The 19,330-nt window shown below is 47.6% G+C and overlaps 1 protein-coding gene across 3 annotated transcripts; it reads left to right on the plus strand.

Annotated features, from left to right (window-relative positions):
- The first annotated feature begins 3,157 nt into the window (after positions 1 to 3,157).
- On the plus strand, positions 3,158 to 16,834 carry MCFD2 (multiple coagulation factor deficiency 2, ER cargo receptor complex subunit). Of its 3 annotated transcripts, none has more exons than XM_083175298.1 (4): positions 3,158 to 3,180; positions 11,071 to 11,235; positions 11,600 to 11,759; positions 16,507 to 16,834. In XM_083175298.1, exons 1-4 carry the CDS (start codon positions 3,173 to 3,175, stop codon positions 16,636 to 16,638), a joined length of 465 nt encoding a protein of 154 aa, XP_083031424.1. In that variant the 5' UTR covers positions 3,158 to 3,172; the 3' UTR covers positions 16,639 to 16,834. The 3 variants fall into 3 exon arrangements, with proteins under 3 accessions (XP_083031424.1, XP_083031426.1, XP_083031425.1); XM_083175300.1 differs by lacking the exon at positions 3,158 to 3,180 and adding an exon at positions 3,432 to 3,579; XM_083175299.1 differs by lacking the exon at positions 3,158 to 3,180 and adding an exon at positions 3,503 to 3,656.
- The last annotated feature ends 2,496 nt before the right edge of the window (positions 16,835 to 19,330 follow it).

Here is a 19,330-nt window from a genome sequence, read left to right on the forward strand (position 1 = left end):
CGATGAATCACCTAGTTACTCCATACAAATGCTCTGACCTCATTATGTAGATCACAAAACCATATTTTCGGAACATGTATAGGCAATGTTTAAAGGAGGTATAGAACCCTAGGAAGTAAGGAAGGAAACACTGTTCTAACTCGGTGATCAATTCATTCCACCCAACTTCCGGTAGCTCTGGCTAATGTATTAGGTCAAACTAGTCAGATCGGGGTGATTTGAACCTGCTGCACTAAAGATTTATCATATTGGACCCATCAGCTGCACATCGCGGGTGTTTTTCAGCACGCAGGATGTATTGGGTCCAATTCCATAGGTGTGTGCCAGCGGTGAAGCGGGCGGACAATGGTGGTGAGCACAGGGCCGGCCTGAGGCGGGTGCCGGGCAGTGTTGAGTAAGATTGTCCGATGGGAGGCCACTGATTGGCTGAAATCAACGTCCGGTGAGTCTTTAGATGTGTTTTATTTAAATACTCCTGCCGATTCCCACCCTGCATCAGCCCGCCCGCATACCAATGACCACGCCCAGCATTTTAATTGGGATGCCCATAAATGCTAGACGTTCCCATGGGCAAGATACATTTTCACTCCGGTCTGCCCCTGGCCCTCCCTCCCTGCTGCAAATGACCCAGAGACTGTTTAACTTGCGCATGTGCATACAAGGAAAAAGAAAAAGGGTAGCAGCGCTAGGGAAATTAAAAACAGTAAATTGGATGATCTTTACATATGAAAATAGTTTACTAAAAAAATGTGACACAACATACAGTTAAAACAGCACATCTGAGTGTGCATAAATGTAAAACACTATTGCAAAGCGTAGGGAACCTCAATACCACAATAGGGGGATAATGTGAAGAGTCCGGTCCTAGTATGCCCAGAATTGGGGAAATAATGGATAGTTACCACTCCAGTTAGAAATTGCGACGGATCAATTGGTAGGTGGAGAATGTCCAAATGTCCTTGTATCCTGGTGGTCGGCCCAAGTTGGCACAAATAACCGGTACCACTGGAGATGTTTGAAGGACAATTATTTGGTCACCTTTTCATTTGAAGAGATGAGGCAATGATCCTGGAGTGAGTAGACGTCTCGGTTTTGTAGCAGTTGAGAGGGAAGCTTGAGTCTTCCACTGGGCTGGTTCGGACTCCAATTCACAAATCAAGGTGGCTAATGAGGTTAGGAGCACTGTGCGCATGTGCATAGCCTGGTATACACAATGTGCAGCGTTGTGTTTGTGTTCAATTCCTTAAGAAAGAAAATGGGACATATACATAAAATGGACGGGCATCATAAGATTATGAAAAGGCAACTCACATTATATTAGTAGTGAAATAAAGTCACTTATTTCATAGAAAATAGTATATATAAAATAGTATATAGTGCTGCTGTTGATGAATAATTCACAATACCTGATGTGTCTGGCACCACACAGCTCCAAGCCCGCTGCCAGCCAGTCACACTCTGCCCAGCGCCGCTGAGGAAGGAGCTGAGACTCTGCCTCTCTCTCTTGGCAGCGGTTGTGTAGTGGGGAAATCAGTAGCAGTGGTGTGCGCATTTCAGGGGGAGAGTGTGGGAGCCCCTAATATGTGGAGACCCCGGGTCAACCTCCCCTGTCGCCCATCCTTGGATTCGGCTCTGAGCATGCGGCATTGGCGCTGCGTCTGACTCACAATTAGCTCCAATAGCCCTTCAGACCAACCAGCCCTGGCGTTCCACAGCCTCTAGCTATGAGGCCGGTGGTGTGGCTCCTCCTAGTTCCATCAAGCGCGACGTCATAGGCAGCATGGTATGCAGGCAATGGTCGAGCCATTGTGGTAAGATGGTATGGTGCTCCTCCCACATATTTGCCATCTATTGCATTCACTACGGATGTTCCCAAAGATTGCAAGTCCAGAGACGCACATTTTCTGTGCCCCATAATACCTAACCATCGGGTTAATGTACAACTCTGAATCAGGCCCCGGGGGCATCGGGTGTAGTATTAGCAAATAACAAAGGTTGTATTTAACGTGTATTTTTTAAAGCCACACTTAATTAATAATTAGCTACAGTAACACAGTCTATATAATCTGCTTTGCAGGTCAGATACACACACGATGGCCGAGTGAAAACACTGATACAAATACAAAGATAATGGAGGAAGTAATGAAATATGATTTTGGTCACTCATCGTATTGTTGTAAAATATTTAGGGGCAGATTTGTGAACCTTTTTTTTAAATAACGAGAAAATGGAGTTTATTATAGTTTCACTTAAATGTATTAAAGTAATTTTAGAGCACTTTCCTTGAAAAAATCCCTTAATTTACATTTTTAAGAAAGCAGATCACATTTCCCATAGTTGTAATGGGAAAAATTTATTAAAAAAAAAAAAAAATAAAAAAATATCCCTGTGATAATAACGCCATCTTGTGAGATTTTAACCACAGGCTGCTTCCGATAACCGTCTCTGTTCTCAGAGCCACAACAGAAGCCTGCGATCACATGACCGGAGCACTGATTACTGAGTAAGTGCAGGGGGAGAGTCACGAATTGGGGGGGAAGGAGGGGGGTTAGTTGCAACAGAGGGGGATGTCCTGTGGTAGTGACTTCGAGCACACCCCGATAAGGCTGCAGACGGTATGCGCAGAGACAAAGCTTTCTCACAAGCTCTGTCCCTACATGTATTGATACATAGCGGCACCATTGTCCCCTCGCGGGCTCGCTTCACTCGCCACGCTTCGGACTCGGTGTCTTGCTCCACTCCGCTCGCCACAACTTTACTAAAGGCATACCTCCCAACTGTCACGATTTCCGCGGGAACGTCCCGATATTCGGGGACGTTCCTGCGTCCCGCCCGGGGCCGCCATTGTCCCGCGGTGGGGGGGACAGTTGGGAGCCCCCCCAGCTTGCCGAGAATAGACGCTGTGGGCATGCGCACAGCATCTATTCAGCGCCGACGAGCGGCGAAAACGGGGGCGTGGCCGGAGTTAGCATCACCCCGTGAGGCCACGGCCCTTTTCGGGGGCCACGCCCCCTTTTCGGGAGCGTCCCGACCTCCCAGTCCCAACTTCAAAAGTTGGGAGGTATGCTAAAGGTAATAATACACAGTGGTGGCGTGGATCCAGGGTGGTGGTTCTGTAGCGTAAGCGGTGGCCGCAACCGTACAGTGCGTAAATTCCGGAGCATATGCAAACATGAGGAAGTACGGATTTTTTTATTATTATTATTTTTACATATATATATATATTTATATATATATATATATATACTGTATATATTGCTGTCTGTAAAAATGACACACACTTATAAAGATAGAATAGATGCTGGATAGACAGAAGCAGGTTGCTTCCTATATTGTCCCTGGGTGGGCGACTCTCCCCCGGCCGACCTGCGTCATCCCCCGAATCAATGAAATAGTTACACGTCTATCCTGTTTCCCGGGAGTAAGATGGAGCCGCGGTGGCTTCGGGCTCCCACCGCGCATGCGCACCGCATCTATGCCCAGGCAGAGGAGGAGAGCGCCGATGCATCGCTGTTTCCAGTGCAGGGTTGTGTGTCGCGCAGCGCTCGCTCTATGGCCTGAGTGAGGGTGAGCAGCAGGGTGAGTGTATTAACCGGCGGGTGAGCGCTTATATACGGTGCACTGATAGGAGCGCTGCTGCCAGTCCCTGGGAGGAGGTAGGTTACCAGCAGCAGGGGGAGGGTAAGATGGGGGGTCCTGACCTACTGTAGGTATATATATGTTATTATACCATATATGGCATACTATACATGAGCAGCCCATGGGGATCTCTGCAGCCCCTGTCTCCATGCTTGCCATCTGTAACTTATTCTGTTTCCTATACACCTAGTGATTGGCAGATACCCTTAGTATGTAGGGGTACGCATCATAGGTTTGACAGTCATTAGGTTGACACACAAAAAGATTGACAGGGAAAAGGTCGACATGATTGTTTTTTGGTCCCTGTGTCGACATGGACACAATGTAAGTGTACCGCCCCATAGAGTTGGTGATATTTCTATTATTCACCTTTATTTATACCAGTATGCAGCACAATTCCCAAGCACATAGAGATGGAGAAGTCCCTAGCGATGTGGCACCTATCCCGCGCTGCGCCCTTTGGTGGGGTCATAAGCTTTGTACCCGGGTCAGTCGTGTATGTGTTATACAGCAAAATGTAAATAAGATGCACTTAGAGCGCATTTGATAGTCATTCTTCACGTCTTGCTTGTAGTATTTTTACCTTTTAAGTAGATGCAGAATTCTAGCCAATCAGATTTGAGCAGGGGTTCTCAAACTCGATCCTCAGGACCCCACACAGTTCACATTTTCCAGGTTACCCGGCAGGTGCACTCATTACTGACTGACACATTTTTAAAAGAGCCACAGGTGGAGCTAATTATTTCACTTGTGATTCTGTGTGGAAACATGCACTGAGTGGGGTCCTGAGGACCGAGTTTGGGAACCTGTGGATTATACCCCTTTTACGCCGCGATCCGGATTATTGCCGCTCCAGTCCGGGCCGGCGCTTGGTGTAAAGGGGGGGGTTCTGTTGCCCGGTGTCCGACCCAGGGTTCTGTTACCCGGTGTCCGACCCAGCAAATGTTCACGGTCAGACACAGGGCTTCCCCGGATTCAGGGGCCGTGTAAATGGGTAACCCGGGTCATCCGACCTAGGGACCCCTTTCCTCCAATCAGGGAGCCCCAACCTCCGGACCGCTGCACCCTGAGGTGAGTTCGGAGGTTGGGCAGGGGCTGCATACATGCATATGGGGGCGCACGGAGGCTGGGGGCAGCCCAGCAGCTTACCTCGGTGCTGGTCTTGCCCCAAGCGTGTCGGACAGCGGGTTTCTCGACGCTTGGAGATGATGTCATCTCTGAGCGCCGGTCTCAGGGCCCTAATTCACCAGCGTCGCCCACCGAGCATAATGACGTGTGAAAACCAAAAACCCGCGTGCGACCCGGCAGTTTTGGTGTAAAAGTGGTATTGGTGGTAAGCGTAATATTCAGGAGCACAGAGTATATTAGAAGGGGACTGTGCTTTTTATGTCATACACCTTTTCCACTGATCTAAAAATCCTGGGTTATCGCACTGGAACACACATCAATACAGGATTTTTGTCAGTGAATATGGGTCCAGGGACTCGGGAATCCAACCTTGCTGGACCCCTTTTACACCAGAGCCTCGACCCGGGTTATTGCCGGGCCGGGGATTGGTGTAAATGGGGTCCCGGCTGGCGGGTTTCCCGGCGCTTGGCGACTATTATCTCCAAGCGCCAGCTCAGGGCCCGGTGTCGCCCTTTCGGCATAATGCTGAGGGACGCCAGTGAAAAAGGGGACAACTGCCGGGTCGCATCCAGGTTGGAGCAGAGTCCAAAAAGTTGGGTGCGACCCAGTAGTTCTGGTAATGTGGTATTCTAGAGCAGGGATTCCCCAGGGAAGGGGGGAAGGTACAGTGTAAACAGGTAACCTGGGTCGATCTGACCTGGGACCCGTTTTGCCTTTTTCAGACATGTGACCCAGGTTGGGAGTACCTGGAAATGAGTCCTGTGTTGCTTCTTTTCACACATACTGAAATCCTGGCCGCATCCAGGCTAGACCCCTGTACAAAATCCAGAGTGTGACCCAGTATTTCAATCTGAAAGGAGCGAGATGGGGGAGGGGGGGGGGGCGGTGTATGGGATAGGCGTAGGGCAGGGGTCTTCAACCCGAGTGGCCCGCGGAGCTGATCTCAGTGGCCCCCTGCCCGCCATGCACAGGATTTTTATTTTTAAGTAAAAGAAAATGCTGCCGAGGGAGGCAGTGTAATGGAGTCCCCCCGGGTGCCGCCTACCCGATTTCCATTGGCTGCAGGCAGGGCAGAGGAATGGATCCAGCGCGGCTGAGGGAGGAGGAGGCACGTCTGGTCACGAGCTGGGGAGTTGGGACCCGGCGAAGCTGTGGGAGGAGGAGACGCAGCTGGCGGGAGCAGGGGACCCGGCACTGGAACTGCAGGAGGAGGAGGCACAGCTGGCGGAGGGGACCCGGCGAAACTGCAGGAGGAGGTATGGATGGTGGAAGCAGGTGACCCGTCAAAGCTGCAGGATGAGGAGGTACATCTGGCCGGGAGCAGGGGACCTGGCAAAGCTGCAGGCATTACTGGGGGCATTGTGTGTGGGGCATTACTGGGGGCATTGTGTGTGAGGGGCACTGCTGGGGCATTGTGTGTGAGGGGCACTGCTGGGGCATTGTGTGTGAGGGGCACTGCTGGGGCATTGTGTGTGAGGGGCACTGCTGGGGCATTGTGTGTGAGGGGCACTGCTGGGGCATTGTGTGTGAGGGGCACTGCTGGGGCATCATATGTATAAGCAGGAGTACTGCTGGCATTATGGTCTGTGGCATAATGGGCATCAGTGTGGGGCATAATGTGCAATGGGCATAATTTTGTGTGGATTAATGTGTAATGGGCATCACGGTGCGGCATAATGTGTAATGGGCATTATGGTGTATGACATAATGTACAACAGGTATTACGGTGTGTGGCATAATGTCTAATGGACACTATGGTGTGATGCACAATGTGTAATGGGCATTACGGATAAACAGTGTAACAGTGTATATTGATTTAAGTAGCCTTTCATTGTTTGGGTTTGATCTGTGAGGCATACTATTTCACTGTGTGGGCCTTCATGTTTATATGTCATTGTGCAGCCTTCAGTCAACTTAAGCGTGTGAGGACAACGACCATTCCTGCGGTAACCAATGTCTGGTCATGCAGGTTGCAAAAGAGGTGTCAGGTTATTGTTTTCCTGCTAGTTCACACTCGTTATAATTAGACCACGCCCCTTATAATTAGGTCACACCCGTTCTTGGGAGCGCGCCTACGGCGCGTGCAATTTATTCAATATCAAATTATATATGGGGGGGGGGGGGCACATATTTTACTGTTTGCACTGGAACCCAAATTGGCTGCTGATAACTATTAGGGTGTGTGTGTGGGGTTATGTGCTGAGTATGGACGGCTGTGCCAACTATCTATGAAGGACTGTGCTGACGTTATAGGGGAGCTGTGATTCTATGGGGCTGTCTGAAATTCCGTAGGCGATTTTAGTGGCCCTCGGGCTTCACTGGATTTTTTTAGGTGGCCCACGCTGTCTTAAAGGTTGAAGACCCCTGGCGTAGGGTCTCTTGTTATGACTTGCATCCTTGTGTTACAACCACGTACTTGTGTGTATTCTCTTGTTATTTGATTCTTACATTTTTTGTTTTGCATTATGTTGAGATTTTAGTTTCTTTATTATTATCAGTTTCTTAAATAGCGCAGCAAATTCCGTTGCACTTTAGTTACTCTGTATCGCCATATATCTCGCAAGGGATCCAAGAGGCATTACAAGATTAATCTGGGAAATAAGTTTGTAGGTTTGTCACATGAACTGCCAAATTAAACTTTCCCTTACGGATCCACTCCTATCCTCACTCCGGCAAGTACTTAAACGAAGCACACGGTAAGCTTTACCCTGGTGCATGCACCCTCTGCCAAAGTAAATTTGCCAAAGTGTTTTGCCCTAGGAATTGGCAGCAGGTCAGAATCTGAGCGCGTGACCTTGAACCCGAATTCACCCTATGGGTCATGTAACTGATCTGGTGACTATCTTATTAAACAGAGAGTTTTGTGTTTGTGTGGCAGGATTAAACACGGGGACGATAAGTCAACATTTCTGAAATGGCTGAAGTTTAATCAGATAACTCTCGAGTTACGATACAATAAAGGCATGGGGTGATGTTATACTCGGGGCTTAGGGTACTAATTATGGAAACCTTTTTCCCATTTTAGGATTCTGCCAGATATGTTTTTGAGTCCTTTTAAACAGGTTCCTTATCTCTTTGGAGCTAAAAGAGAAATTCTTTCACAAGTGAGAAAACGTGGAATGGACATTTGCTAATACAGAATTGTTCGCACAAGTCCAAATCCGGCCCCTCTGGCAATGGTGGGCCACTGGGCATGGGCGCTAATGCACATGTGCAGGGCTCTGCTGCGATCCGGCAAGTTTTTTTCTATCTAAAGGTGCTCGCAGCCTGAGAGACAGGCAGGGGGGCGCTCTCGGGTGGACCCCCAGAGATTAATGGTAGTGCCCTCAAATACGCTGGGCGCACCCATAGAAATGCCGGGCAGGCGGATGACGTTGGAGACCGCCTGATTTCACCGAACTACAAGCAGCCGCCGAGTGACTCGTGGGTCATGCGGAGGCTGCGAGTGCGGTGCCACAGGAGAAGAAATCATTTGACATTAAGTACCCATCTAATTATTTCCCCCATGTGTACGTGTATCCGTTCGCATCCCTGCACAGAGATTTGTGCGGCAGTGGGAGGGGGTCGTTAACCTGCTCGCTAGGCTGCGAAAACACACAGGTCTGAATCAGGCCCAACGGACCTAACACTGTCCCTACCCAGTAATAGATTATCGCCACTGTGGGTACAGAATTGTCACAAAACATTGCATAATACACTTATTGCAAATCGCAAAAACATTGCGCTTGTCCCAGGCCCACCCAATCCAGCCTGTCGCAGACCCCACAACAGCAGTGCGTTCAAACACCCTCCTACATTTGTATATATTATTGTTTCTGTGGCCACAACTGGTGCTATAGTTAGGGATAGACACATTTTAACGTCGCTCTTGAACAGCATGATGCCCTAAAAGGGAAACCCTGTTATTGTCTGCAGGATACAAAGTTCTAGCTTGTACCAGATACTATATTGCATGGGTCCTCAAACTGCGGCCCTCCAGATGTTGTGAAACTACAAATCCCAGCATGCCTTGCCACAGTTTTAACACTCCCTTATAGCAAAACTGTGGCAAGGCATGCTGGGATTTTAGTTTCACAACATCTGGAGGGCCGCAGTTTGAGGACCCATGCAAGTATATTCTCCTTCATGTCCAGATGGCCTCATTGTGCTTCACTGAATCGGAGAACGGTGTTGTTTCCCGCAAGCAAACTCTGTGCTTAGAGTACTCCAATAGCCACCACAGTCATCGGGGAGGGGGACGTTGCTATTCTCAATCATAGTCCACCTGAATGGTAAAGTAGAATAAGTTCAAAAAATAAAAATAAAGAAAAAATAATAGTAATGAAAAACTCATGTTGACCTTTCTATGACCATTGCCATGTCAACCTATTGACTGTTGACCAATCATCCGGATCCCTGCAAGCCTCACCGGGCGGGGATCGTCTTTAAGGCTCGCCCTTCCTTGTTTTAATTCTGCTCCCCATTTCTTAACCATGTTGTGAGCCGCCTCCCCTAGTGTCATAACATATCCCCATGGATCTTTGTGAGTGTTAAACTCTTTATGACGAGGTATGGGATGACCTCATTTCCGATGAGCATATACCCCTTTCACATATCACCTAATTACCGGGTTCATGCCGGTTTCTTGCTGGTTCGACCCGGTAATTGGTGCGATGTGAAAGGGTTTACCGGGTCCTGCAAACCGGTAGCAACACGACAATACGAACCGGTAAAAAAAAAGAGAAGGGTTCTTACTGGTTCGTTGCCATGTTGCTTTGCGGTGTGAATGGGTTAATCAGGTTTACCATTTACACCAATGGAGGAGGCAGTGCTTGGACCAGCTCCAGCTCTATGCGCTGCCTCCTTCCCCACTCCCGATGATATTCCGCTGCTCTGCCCGCCCCCGCATGATGTCAGCAAACCGGTAATATTGCCGGTTCTCTGAGGAGGTCTGAACAGACCTAAATGTAGGTCCACACTGGGATTGAACCGTTTCAAAGTCACGGTGCGACCCTGCATTTGCGGTCTGAAAGCGGTATAAGAATAATTACTCTCTGACCTTATCTCATTCCACAATCCTGCCCGCCTACTTCACTTCACAATTGCATGCCACCAACTGATTACTTCCTCCCACATCCAAGATTTTGCTGGAGCTGCTCCCTACCTCTGGAACTCACAGCCTCGCCCTATCAGAATCTCCACCTCTCTTCAAACTTTTTTTAAGGGTTCTTAAGACTCACTTTTTCATCAAAGCGTTCCACTCTCACCCGGCGCTTCATGTCTCTCCCCGCTGTAACGTCTGTCTGTCCCTCCTCTTGAGAGCAGAAGTTCTCATGCGCTCAGCCGATTTTCTCTCATGTTCTCTTCTGTCCCTCACTTACACCATCCTCTCCTACAACGGCACCTAACCCTTGTTTGTTGCTTAACCCCCAATATTTGTAACTTTTTTGCTGTAATGAGACCATCCGAGAACAGAGATTAGTGCTATTGCCACACGTTGCTGTGTGTCCTCATTGCATGTACAGCATCTATACATGTACACGCCCTGTGCTGTAATCGTTTGCTAGCTGTTGTTGTACTGAAATTCTCTCTTGGCTAGTTCTGCGCGGAGTCCGTGTAGATGTAACGTACAGAGAGAGTTCGAGTTGGGTGGGGTTTTACTTCAAAGTGAGATCTATATTGCAGTGTAGAAATCAAGCAGTCAGTATTTACCCTGCACAGAAACAAAATAACTCCCCCAAATCTAACTCTCTCTGCACAAGTTACATCTGCCCCACCTGCAGTGCACATAGTTCTGTCCATTTGAGAAGGAATTTGCCTTTGCGTGTGAACCAGAATAACGGCCAATATGTCATTTATGTTGTGTTTTGTGAGGTGTTTATATAGAGCTTCTTATCATCTCTGGATACTTGTGGGTGATTCAGTTGTGTGCGTTGCCCCTGCTGGGTGTTTAAACTGACAGGTGCAAGATGGAGCAATTCACTTGTTGCTGCATTTGGGTGCCCATTCGTATTGAGATGCTCCATATTTAAAGTGGGTAAACCAGTGGTGAGGACGCCAAACGGAGAACTTCCTGTGGGAGCTGTGAACACTTCCTGTGGGCCGCTACAACACTGTGGTAAATCCTGTGGACATCCCCCTTATGTGATTCTCTCCTGTACACACCCTATGGTCACTTTCTGTCACATGGAAAATATTTATCTGCGGGAAAAGTAACATTTAGGACTGTAGCTGTTGGAAATAGGGCTTCAGGGTGTGTTACTGCTTTTTGTATTGTGTGAGGCCAATTTAGTGCTTCATTTTCCTTCTTTCCCCCCCTCGCAGGAGCACGATGATTTGTCACACAACCCACACACCCTATGTTTTCTGTTGTCTGGTTTCCGCTGCGTTAATATTGTCCACGGTCGCTGAAGACCACGCGCACCCGGATGTAGAAGAGCAGCAGCACACTGGCACTCGCTTTGATAGGAACGCGGTACACGACAAAGAGTAAGTGCAGCAGTACAAAGGAACGTTTCCAGCTGTCTGAGGTGGCACATAGCACCTAGAAGACCAAGTACTGTGCCAGCCTAGTGCTTGGGCATATTGTGCCAGCCCCTTGTTACCGCTATGCCCTTATAACATGACTATCCCTTTATGTCTCCAGTGCACCTGCAATGAACCAACAGGAATATGATATAAATGTGGCACTTGCCAATTCCAACATTCTAGGGCCCAATCTGGTTGACTCGAAGGGGATTTGTCCTAGGGAGGAGGGGGGCGTTCGTCGGGGCGACGCTAGGTTAGGACCCTTAGTTTGATCTCCCCATGAATGCTACATTTCCATGGTTGTCTTTCTCTGCTCCTCACTCAGCCACATCATGGAACACTTAGAAGGCGTTGTGGAGAAGCCGGAGGCAGAGATGTCCCCGCAGGAACTTCAGCTGCATTATTTCAAGATGCACGACTACGATGGAAACAACTTATTAGATGGCCTGGAACTGGCAACGGCAATCTCCCATGTCCATAAGGAGGTCGGTGTACAGAATACCGCAATATCTGAGTAATGTCCCCGGGTTTATGTATGGAAGACGGAACTTTTCCCACAAGGCTACAGTCCATAGAATTCCTCTGTGGGAGAATCCTGGAAAGGAGAAGAATCTGGGTGCTTCAGGGGGTGGGGCCAGGCTGTGACCTCATCAAGCCACACCCATGTCTGTGGTGAGGGGGTGGAGCTAAGTGATGTGAATTTGTGTATTTTTGCCCCGCCTCTTGTACTCTGACCTGTGATTTCAACAATTGTCTCCCCGTTCTGCCCATTTCACTAGGAAGTGAGCGAAATATGGGCGGAGCACCCACTCTTTCCAATAATCACTGAACCTAAACTGCTGGGGGTAGTCTGCGACAGGCTGGGCGTGTACCCATATAAGCACCGACCCCACTAATGAAAGCCTGGTGGACCAGCGTTGCATCTTGTTTGGTTCCTGGCTTTGGCCATTACAGGCTTTGCATATTGAGGGCAATTCAGACCCGCTCTGTGTGGGCCGAATTCACTACCGTGGCCGATTGTTGGGGGTGCGTCTGTGGGAATCTGCGCATGTGCACATTCCCCGGATCAAACGCCTTCAGCTAGTATCATAGAAACATAGACGGCAGATAGGAACCACTTGGCCCATCTAGTCTGCCCCTTTTTTAGACATGTTACCTCAAACCATATTTGATCCTTATTTTTTTGTAAGGATATCAATATGCCTATCCCAAGCATGTGTATATTGCTCTACTGTATTTGCCTCTACCACCTCTGATGGGAGGCTATTCCCCTTAACTACTACCCTTTCTGTGAGGTAATTCTTCCTCAGATTTCTCCTGAATCTTCCTCCCTCTAGTGTCAGTGCATGTCCTCGTGTTCTGCTGCTCCTCTTCCTGTGAAGAATGTCTCCCACCTGCACCTTCCTCCCTCTAGTGTCAGTGCGTGTCCTCGTGTTCTGCTGCTCCTCTTCCTGTGAAGAATGTCTCCCACCTGTACCTTCATCCCTCTAGTGTCAGTGCATGTCCTCGTGTTCTGCTGCTCCTCTTCCTGTGAAGAATGTCTCCCACCTGTACCTTCCTCCCTCTAGTGTCAGTGCATGTCCTCGTGTTCTGCTGCTCCTCTTCCTGTGACTAATGTCTCCCACCTGTACCTTCCGCCCCCCTAGTGTCAGTGCATGTCCTCGTGTTCTGCTGCTCCTCTTCCTGTGAAGAATGTCTCCCACCTGTACCTTCCTCCCTCTAGTGTCAGTGCGTGTCCTCGTGTTCTGCTGCTCCTCTTCCTGTGAAGAATGTCTCCCACCTGCACCTTCCTCCCTCTAGTGTCAGTGCGTGTCCTCGTGTTCTGCTGCTCCTCTTCCTGTGAAGAATGTCTCCCACCTGTACCTTCCTCCCTCTAGTGTCACTGCATGTCCTCGTGTTCTGCTGCTCCTCTTCCTGTGACTAATGTCTCCCACCTGGACCTTCCTCCCCCTAGTGTCACTGCATGTCCTCGTGTTCTGCTGCTCCTCTTCCTGTGACTAATGTCTCCCACCTGGACCTTCCTCCCCCTAGTACCAGTGCATGTCCTCGTGTTCTGCTGCTCCTCTTCCTGTGACTAATGTCTCCCACCTGTACCTTCCTCCCTCTAGTGTCAGTGCATGTCCTCATGTTCTGCTGCTCCTCTTCCTCTTCCTGTGACTAATGTCTCCCACCTGTACCTTCCTCCCTCTAGTGTCAGTGCATGTCCTCGTGTTCTGCTGCTCCTCTTCCTGTGAAGAATGTCTCCCACCTGTACCTTCCTCCCCCCTAGTGTCAGTGCATGTCCTCGTGTTCTGCTGCTCCTCTTCCTGTGAAGAATGTCTCCCACCTGTACCTTCCTCCCCCTAGTGTCAGTGCATGTCCTCGTGTTCTGCTGCTCCTCTTCCTGTGAAGAATGTCTCCCACCTGTACCTTCCTCCCTCTAGTGTCAGTGCATGTCCTCGTGTTCTGCTGCTCCTCTTCCTGTGAAGAATGTCTCCCACCTGTACCTTCCTCCCTCTAGTGTCAGTGCATGTCCTCGTGTTCTGCTGCTCCTCTTCCTGTGAAGAATGTCTCCCACCTGTACCTTCCTCCCTATAGTGTCAGTGCATGTCCTCGTGTTCTGCTGCTTCTCTTCCTGTGAAGAATGTCTCCCACCTGTACCTTGTTAAAACCCTTGATATAGGTGAAAGTTTCTATCATGTTCCCCCTTTCCCTTCTCTGCTCCAAACTAATATGTATGTAAACTATACATATTAAGATCTTTTAGTCTTTCGCTGTACGTTTTGTGATGTAGGCGATGCACCATTTTAGTTGCCCTTCTAATGTATTTATATCCTTCTGGAGATATGGCCTCCAGAACTGAACACAGTACTCTAGGTGAAGTCATACCAATGACCTATACAGTGGCATTATTACTTCTTTCTTTCTACTGCTGATACCTCTCCCTATGCAACCAAGCATCTGACTTGCCTTCTTCATTGCTTTGTTACATTGCCTACCTAAAAAGAGAGAGCCAGTGGGCGCCTTCTGTACACTAAAAATGGTTTAATCAGCAATACACATACATATATCACACAATTCACAAAAAAACACATAACAAATGACTTTGCATGCATGCAAAAAAAAAAAAAATGTATGGATGTAATCTAAAAAATTACTTCAATGCAATTGCAAAAAGATTTAAAATAAAAGATCTGCAGCAGATATTTACCAAGTCCCAATTGGATGGTGTGGTTGCCAATATTTATAGTCCCACCGGTGATAAAAAATCTTTTCCAAAGTAGTAATAGAGAAAGGTTTGCAGTATTGAGCAAATTCCAAGCCTGGGCAAGCAGATCACTTGCTTGCCACTCTCAGTTAGATGCCCGACAATAATTGGTGGCGTCTGAGCTGCAGATTAAATGGCAGTGTTTTCTGCAGGATAGACACGTCCTTACTCTGCGGTGTCCAATGCTGGGCAGTTGTGACTTCAGCCGACCCGCCACTCGTGGATGCGAGTACACTGTCCCCCTTGTATTGCACCTTCCAACTGTGGTGGGCTTGCACTCAGCTCTTACGTGTCGGCGTTACTGCGCCGTCCTCTGTGCGTGCGGCAAGCTGTAGTGGGGTGCGCCGTAGTAGCTGGAGGTGCCTGTCTCAGGGATCAGATCCTTGCGGAAAGACGTGACCGGGGACCGGTGATTATTGCCGGTCGGGTGACACTACTGTGTCCCTCGGGTCCTTTGGCTGCAGTGTCCAAATGTTACTCCTCACGAAAACGCGTTTCGCCGCGCTCAGGAGGCTTTTTCAATTCAGGAAATATTATAAATATTGGCAACCACACCATCCAAATCGGGACTTGGTAAATATCTGCCGCAGATCTTTTATTTTAAATCTTTTTGCAATTGCATTGAAGTAATTTTTTTAGATTACATCCATACATTTTTTTAAATTTTTTGCATGCATGCAAAGTCATTTGTTATGTGTTTTATGTGAATTGTGTGATATATGTATGTGTATTGCTGATTAAACCATTTTTAGTGTACAGAAGGCGCCCACTGGCTCTCTCTTTTTGTAAAGTTTCTCTGTTGAGGGCGGCATCCCTATACCAGAGGGCAGCATTCTGTACAACACACAGCACACGTGCCTCTAGCGCTCAAAAAAACGTACTTGATCTTTCTTTACATTGCCTACCTGCCTTTAAGTCCCCTGAAATAGTGACACCTAGATCCCTCTCTTCCTCAGTAGTTTCCATTATAGTGCCATTTATACTATATTTAGTCTTTGGATTTCTGAGACCCAAGTGCATGATTTTGCATTTTTTGGCATTAAACTGTAGTTGCCATTCTCTTGACCATTTCTCTAATCTGCCTAGATCCTCAATCATTTGTTTTACTCCTCCTGGTGTGTCTACCCTGTTGCATACCTTTGTGTCATCTGCAAAAAGGCACATTTTACCCTCAATTCCATTTGCAATATCACCAATAAAGATATTAAAAAGCACCGGTCCAAGTACAGATCCCTGGGGTACTCCACGTGTAACCTTTCCCTCCTTTGACTGTACTCCGTTTACTACAACTCTCTGTTTTCTGTCCTGCAACCACGCTCTTATCCATTCAACTATCTTAGAATCCAATCCCAAGCTTTCAAGTTTATTTAACAGTCTGCGATGTGGGACAGTGTCAAAAGCCTTACTAAAGTCCTACTCGCCGGGGCGTTTGTTCACTGGGAGTCCTGTAGGGGCGGGCCCAGGAGACAGCCCAGCATTTTATTGGCTTGCCCACAAAAGTGGGCGGACATCTGCGAACGCAGGTGTGTGTATGCCTGCTTGTCACATGACGTCAGATCCCGCCGCCAATTCATCTGTAAACGCACGCTGGAAAAGTCTGTCCTGGCTTCGATGGGGAGCGGCATTTTCCCCCCGTGCGGATGCATACGAGGGGATATGTTAGCATACACATCGCCTCGCATTCTAGTGGGGATTCGCTCGGCGCAGGGGGGGGGGGGGCATTAAGCGTGGTGACGTTTATTAGCTCGCTATGGATCGAATATTTGCAGCCTAATGAGCATCTCCGAATCACCCCAATTGTTACTTGTAGGGACGGTTTCTGAAACTCTCCATCCTGTGCACATCGGCCTATGATAAAGCACCACCTTATTGTTCAACGTATTAAGAAATGACGGTCTAGTTTTTATGCGTTTTGTATCCATGCGCCCTTATATGGACAAAATAATCCCTAACTCTTTGGTTTTTGTTTTTTTGTTTGTTTTTAGGGCAGTAATGAACACGCCCAGACGATTAATGAGCAAGAGCTTATTACCTTAATAGACGACGTTCTAAGGGATGATGATAAAAACCGCGATGGGTATATCGACTACGCAGAATTCGCCAAATCAATGGAATAAACGCGCTCTGAGTCTGACTGTGGTTCTCCTGCTGCAATGACATCTGTTCTAGTACTAGGATGTATGCGTGACGCCGTTGTCTGCATTAGATCGCAGCCACATGCTTCTGGCACACAGCGGCCTTTCCTTATTGGTTTAATTTATACAAGGTCATCATAATCTATCGCTGAAAATACACGTTTTTACGTTTCCACAATCTGTGTGCAGCATATTTGTTTTCTAGTTGGCAGCGGTTTCTTATATCCCATATCGCCATTCCGGGACACCTCTCACGGGTGGGTTATGTGCAGGGAAAACTGAGAAATGTTTTATATCGTCGTTCCCTGGAAAATTTCACATCAATATATTTATATTTTTAAGGGGATCTGTTAGCGCTTTTGTTTTTGTAGCATAGTGAAATAAATCTATTTATATTTTTAATGAATTATATAGGTTACAGCAGGCAAGTTAGTACACGAATAAATAAATGTTTCTACATGTAGTCCCGTGGTTGCTTTTAACCCACTTTGTGCAATTCCCCCAAAAATTATTCTAAAATGAATTGGGACAACGGTTATGCTAATTTTCGGTGCGGTGTGATAATGTTATAAGGCAACAGCCCTCCAGCTGTTGTTGAACTACACATCCCAGCATGCCCTGCTACAGTTTTGCTATTTGGTCATGCTAACACTGTTGCAGGGTATGCTGGGATGTGTAGTTCAACAACAGCTGGAGGGCCAAAGGTTCCCCCATTCCTGTTATAAGGCCTAGAAATGTTACCAGCACTGATGGCTTCAGTGTACACCAGGCATGTCACAACTATGGCCCTCCAGCTGTTGTGAAACTACACATCCCAGCATGCCTTGCAATGGTTTTAGCATTCCCTAGAAGCAAAACTGTGGCAAGGCATGCTGGGACTTGTAGTTTCACAACATCTGGAGGGCCATAGTTTGGACATGCTTGGTGTACACTATACTGAATAGCAGTGGACACTTTCTCCCTACACATAAGTAGGCGTACCATACTGTCCCTTTAAACCAGGACACTCCTGAATTACACTGGTTCTTTGGTTGGGTTAATGCCTGCATGGTTTTAATCGGCCACAGAACCTGTGTAATCAGTGATTGTCCTTACCTAGGGCCCAGCCGTCTTAAGCTGTGTACACACATATGGCCCACCATACCCGATTTTTCATTGTATACCCACCCTGATGGGTAATTTGTAAGTGAAATGCCCCCCCATTGTTAACGCCACCCCACGATGAACGCCAACCCAAAGCATGGCGAGCGGTGGCGGTACGCGTCCTCCGACCTTTTCATCCCCCCCCTATCCACGTCGGCGTGGAGTTGATTTTATATAGTGTGGTGAGCGCACGCGTAATACCTGTGAAGTAATAAGCTTCGGGCTCGCTGCGCTCGCCACACTATATAAAATCAACTCCACTCCGACATGCATAGTGGGGGTATGAAAAGGTCGGAGGACGTGTACCGCCGCCCCTCGCGGGCTCACCACGCTTCGGGTTGACGTTCATCGTGGGGTGGCGTTAACAATGGGGAGGCATTTGACCCATCAGGGTGGGTATACAATGAAAATTGGGGGTCTGGGAGGCATTAAACATTGGGGCCAATGTAAAAAGATTTTTCCGACCCGATGCCTACAATTAAAATCGCTGGCACCGTGCTAGGAAACAAGTACCAAAAAATTATATTAGCAATTTGTTTCGTTAAGAAAAAAAAAAGACGAGTTAAAAGCCGTGTTCACATCAGCCTAAAATGTCGACATTTTCTTCACTCCCTGGCATCAAGTAATCTACCTAATTTCATTACAATCTGAAATGGTCAGTTTGACACTGTTAATTTGCTTCACTAATTGACACTGCTCCGCTCCCTTTTGTCATAGATAAATGTATCAGGCACTTAACCCTTTGAGTGCCAAGTAAATTTGTCAAAATTGGTGTGAAAATTGCCAAGCAAAACTTTTTATTCCTCATAATGACCTGTAATGTTACCTTATACAGGAAATGGAAATTTTTTTTTTTTTTTTTTTTATAAACATTTTTATTTGAATTTATATAACAAATGTGAGCGGCGCTGGCATTTTTAGCGGATATTTTGCACATCTTCACAAATTCTGGCTCTCAAAGGGTTAAAGAAGAACAGAGCCTTGGACCAATACATAGGCACAGTCCACGTTGAGCGGGTCTCTGGTATCTCATGCAGGTTAGGCTGCTGGTACATTGCCCTGCTACTTAAAATGACATGGAAACATCAGACTGGCCGAATCAGTTTCCTGGCTGCTGGGCCATTTGTTACATGCTGGCGGTTTCTGAATTACTGTCCAAAGCACTAAATGGTAAATCCAGTGGTTCGGAGGACAAAACCAGCAGCTGTTTCACAGCACCAGAAAAAAATGCTGGTCAGTACATTTTGGCCCCATGGTCTAATGCAGGGGGTAAAGATACTCTAAAATAACAGCTTTCCCAAAAATAGGGTAACTTCACCTATGTGCATCTCACGATGCCTCATCATCTGCTCAGCTGTATATAATGGAGTGTACAGAGGGTCCGTAGTCATTTAACCATACAAATAATAAAGTAACTCCCTTATCCGCCCTTGGTTTGTCACCCATAAGAATGACCCCGGACACAACACCAATGCAGGCAGGAACCTCTGTCATAGGATTTCACATGCAAAAGTCATCTTTATTTTTTGCC

The sequence above is a fragment of the Crinia signifera genome, chromosome 3 (genome assembly GCF_055691185.1).
Source record: "Crinia signifera chromosome 3, ASM5569118v1, whole genome shotgun sequence".
Classification (NCBI taxonomy): domain Eukaryota; kingdom Metazoa; phylum Chordata; class Amphibia; order Anura; family Myobatrachidae; genus Crinia; species Crinia signifera.

Coding starts and splice junctions, on each gene's coding strand:
- MCFD2 (XM_083175298.1), top strand. Junction 11,236..11,599: donor AACGCGGTACACGACAAAGA/GTAAGTGCAGCA, acceptor CTCCTCACTCAG/CCACATCATGGAACACTTAG. Junction 11,760..16,506: donor TCTCCCATGTCCATAAGGAG/GTCGGTGTACAG, acceptor GTTTGTTTTTAG/GGCAGTAATGAACACGCCCA.